At 47.8% G+C, this 3,905-nt stretch overlaps 1 protein-coding gene across 1 annotated transcript; it reads left to right on the top strand.

Moving 5' to 3' along the window:
- Nucleotides 1–2,081: 2,081 nt before the first annotated feature.
- Nucleotides 2,082–3,138, top strand: LOC124681310 (epsin-3-like). Its single transcript, XM_047216242.1, has 2 exons — nt 2,082–2,188; nt 2,283–3,138. The coding sequence occupies exons 1-2, from the start codon at nt 2,082–2,084 to the stop codon at nt 3,136–3,138; spliced, it is 963 nt and encodes a 320-aa protein (XP_047072198.1).
- The last annotated feature ends 767 nt before the right edge of the window (nt 3,139–3,905 follow it).

Raw genomic sequence — 3,905 nt, 5'->3', positions numbered from 1 at the left:
TATCGGATGAACCTACTTATGATGTAACATGACCTAGAGGTGGGGTGGACTCTGAGACCTAGCTCACTATATAAGGGCTATGAGGAGCCACCGAGGAGGGACAGTTTCAGCCAGACGAAACAACCTGTAATCCTAGTTTCACATAATACAATCTTGGCGATTCGCCCTTGATCATATTTCTCGTCGGCTGCCTAGTTTGGCTAACCGGTTTATCACTCTTTAATGTTGTAGTGGAAGCCATTGATAGGATCTAAAGAGATCGAGATTGAGGAAGCTGATCGGGTCTAAGAAGCTTCCAAATATTGAGGAAGAGATGACTGATGTGGGGGGGGGGGATTGTTGGGCCATGTCCCTACACATGGTGGGCAGCCCAACATTTATCAACCGTTGATCAAGATTTGTATCTAACGGTTGTGATGTCTCCTTGAGAGCTACATAAGAGGTACATACGGAAAAATCCCTAGCCACCTTGTGGTTAAGTGTGAGAAAGGTAGAGCAAGCCAAAACATGGATGCTGTCGTGAGAGGATGAGAGAGCACACTAGAACACCAACCAAGTGAGAGGAGAGGAAGAAGAAGGAAATATGATTTCGATCTAGATAGCTGGATTAAGATTTGGATCAGTGGAGAATCAGATTTGAGAGTGGTGAAATCAGTTCAGACCGCCGCAGTTTTAGCACAGAGATGTTTTGAGAGACGAGCAGTTTGGGCAGGCAAACAATGTCCAATTAAGCTGATTTTCGGTCAGTATGTTGTGAACTCATATGTGTGCTTGTCTACCAAGTTTGGTGTTGATTGGATATGCGGTTTAAGAGCAGTTTGCTAATTACCGAAGAGGATAGAATCTGTGATATCTCTACTTTGTTGTATCTTACCTCTTGTGGATGTTGTTGTTGCCGGTGGGCAACGAGGTGAAGTGTGTTGTAATCTCTAGTTGTTTTAGAGAACACTATGTATCCAGGTTGCTCATAGTGAAGTTTGCATGAACCAGCTGATTCAAACTCATGGTTTTCCCTTTTCAGATTGAGTAGGTTTTTCACTTAAATCTTTGTGTCACTTGTGCGTGTGCTTGTGTTTGCTTTTCCGCTGCAGAAAAATTATAGGAATAGAAAAAACATATAATTGATATGTCATGTCTACTTGAGTTCTATGAGAAGATGAAGTATATTCGATTGTAACAAAGAAATTTTCCATAAGGTATGAGCTAATGTTTTTTCTATAAAATTTACACTATAAGATGGATTAGTATCTATGGGATATATTCCTATTAATTAAAGACACTTCCTACATAAATTCTATGAATCAAAGGATCCCATATTTCCTTGTAAGAGTTGTGTTCTCTTTGCCCCTGTGTTGCTGGTCGTCTATTTGTGCGGCAAGAGGTGCGTGCCAGTGAGGATCTGACCCTTGTAAGGGACTACTTCTAAAGCTTTCAATATATATACCATTTTGCTATGACACGCTCAACTGGGACTTCTTTTATGTCTTAGTCACCAAAAAAAAAGTGTAACCACAATGTAAAAAAGAAAAGCGCAACTCGTTTCTGGTTGCACTTTTCTGACATCGGTTGCACTTCTCTGAAGCGATCGAGACAAAAGAAAATTTCAGACACAGACGTTCGTACCTAAAAGTACTTCCCTGTGATTAAAATTCATAACCATTATGTGAAAAAATAATAGTCAAAGTATGAATTTAGACAGTCAAAATACTCCTTATGTTTTAGAAAGAAGATTGTATATTTTTTGGATAAAGAAGAAGATTGTATATATGTAGTTTAACATGATCACGATGTTAGTATGCTGCAATATGGCATGCATGCAAATGCATCTGATCGACATATATATGGAGGGTTGGGCAGCAAGGCCGGCCGCGAGAATGGCGAGCCACGCCTCCTTGCGCCGCTTGTTTCTCTCCACCATCCATTGCAATCTCTAATTAATGTTCATCCATTTCTCTCCAGTAACTGTTCCTCCATTTCTCTGTCTCTCTCTAGTAATTAACTGGCTAGTAATTTATCAAGGAGTCGATCGTCCCGTGTGTCAGGTGATCGAGGCACGCAGGCAGCCGGCGAGCGCGCGAGCCATGGCAGCATTGTTCTCGACGAGGCTGGGGCGTCAGGCGTCCGGGTACCTCCAGGACAAGTACAAGCAGGCCAGGCTCGCCCTCGGCGACATCACGCCGGCGGAGCTGTACGTTTGTTCTTTGGCATTGCATCTGGATGTAACGCGTGTTGTAGCTCACGATGCTTGGGTTAACCGTGGATGGATTTGCGTACACACGTAGGCTGGTGCAGGAGGCGACCAACGGCGACCCCTGCGTGCCGGACGCCAAGACGCTGGCGTGCATCGCCGACGCCGCCTTCGACATCGACGACTACTGGCGGATCGCCAACGTGCTGCACCGCCGCCTCGGCAGCGTCCACGACTGGAAGGAGTGGCGGCCCGTGTACAAGGCGCTGGTCGTCCTCGAGTTCCTCCTCACCCACGGCCCCGAGGAGCTGCCCAGGGACTTCCTCCCCACCATGAAGGCGCTGCGCGACCTCCGCGGCTTCACCTACATCGACGACAAGGGCTTCGACTGGGGCGCCTCCATGCAGCGCCGGGCCGACAGCGTCGTCAGCCTCCTCACCGACGCCGACCGCCTCAGGGACGCGCGCCACCGCGCCGCTGTCGGCGTCCGATCCTTCCCCTTCTCCCACGCCGCCGATCACCACGGCGTGGTCAGCCCGACCGCCTCCGCCTCACCCGTCTCTTCGGCGTCGTCCGGCTCCTCCCGCGGATCACGCGGCACCTGGTCCTTCGCCTCCGCCTCGCCGCACTACTCCGACAGCCCCGCCTTCGTCTGCCTCTGCTCACCCAACGCCGACTACCGCCACGACAAGAAGTTTGACGCCTACACCGCCGACGACAAGCGCGACGGCGGTGTCGTCGTCGAGGAGGAGGCCGACGACTGCCCGACCCCGCACAGCCAGGGGAGCTGGCTCGAGGAGTCCCCCTCGCAGTCCGGATCACCCGCCAGCTGCTGCAGCAGCGCCAAGAGCACCAGCAGCAGGAGGGCATCCGGCTTCCTTAGCTTGTCGCAGCCGGAGCGAAGGAACAGCAGCAAGAAGCTCCAGCGCCAGCTTTCCTTGGATTATTAGTTAATTGCTTTCGTCCACCCATAATTTTTTCGACGATAACATACGTTTTGCCTCTTCATTCTCATCGATGCATGATCAACTCAAGTATATGTATAGGGATTGCAATAGTTACAGCATGAGCATTCTTATTTTCCTCTATGTGCACTTTTTCTGCATGCATATACCAGATAGTAGGAGTACAGTTTAGATGCCCGCATTTGATCAAATGTTTTTTGTGTAATGGATATGTATTGTTAACCAATTTAACACACGCATTCACAGTGACAGTACTTCTGGTTCCTCGATTTCATTGCTCCAGTCTTCAGTTTTTTTTTTACAACCAGTCTTCAGTTCTTAATGGCCGCATTCGCATATACTACAAGTTATTACAAAGGGCTTTTTGGTGCTCCAGAGGAAAGCAATTTCTCGTTGGATGAGACAAGAACGGAGGATATCCCCCAAGTCTCTCAAGCGGAGAATAATTTTCTCACTTCGCCTTACTCTGAGGAGGAAGTAAGAAAAGCTGTCTTCCAAATGGAGCATAATAAAGCCCCTGGCCCTGATGGTTTCCCAGCTGAATTTTATCAATCTTTCTGGGATGTCATCAAGGCTGATTTGCTAGCTCTTTTTACGGATCTGCATGCTGGGCAGCTAGAGCTTTTTAGGCTCAACTTTGGTGAAATTATCTTATTGCCCAAGGTTAATGAGGCAGAAAGGATTCAACAATACCGTCCTATTTGTCTTCTTAATGTGAGCTTTAAAATATTCACTAAAGTTGCCACGATCCG

This window comes from Lolium rigidum, chromosome 1, assembly GCF_022539505.1.
Source record: "Lolium rigidum isolate FL_2022 chromosome 1, APGP_CSIRO_Lrig_0.1, whole genome shotgun sequence".
In the NCBI taxonomy this organism is placed as follows: Eukaryota; Viridiplantae; Streptophyta; class Magnoliopsida; order Poales; family Poaceae; genus Lolium; species Lolium rigidum.
Note: the sequence above shows the minus strand (reverse complement) of the source record. Positions and strands in the feature narration are given on the sequence as shown.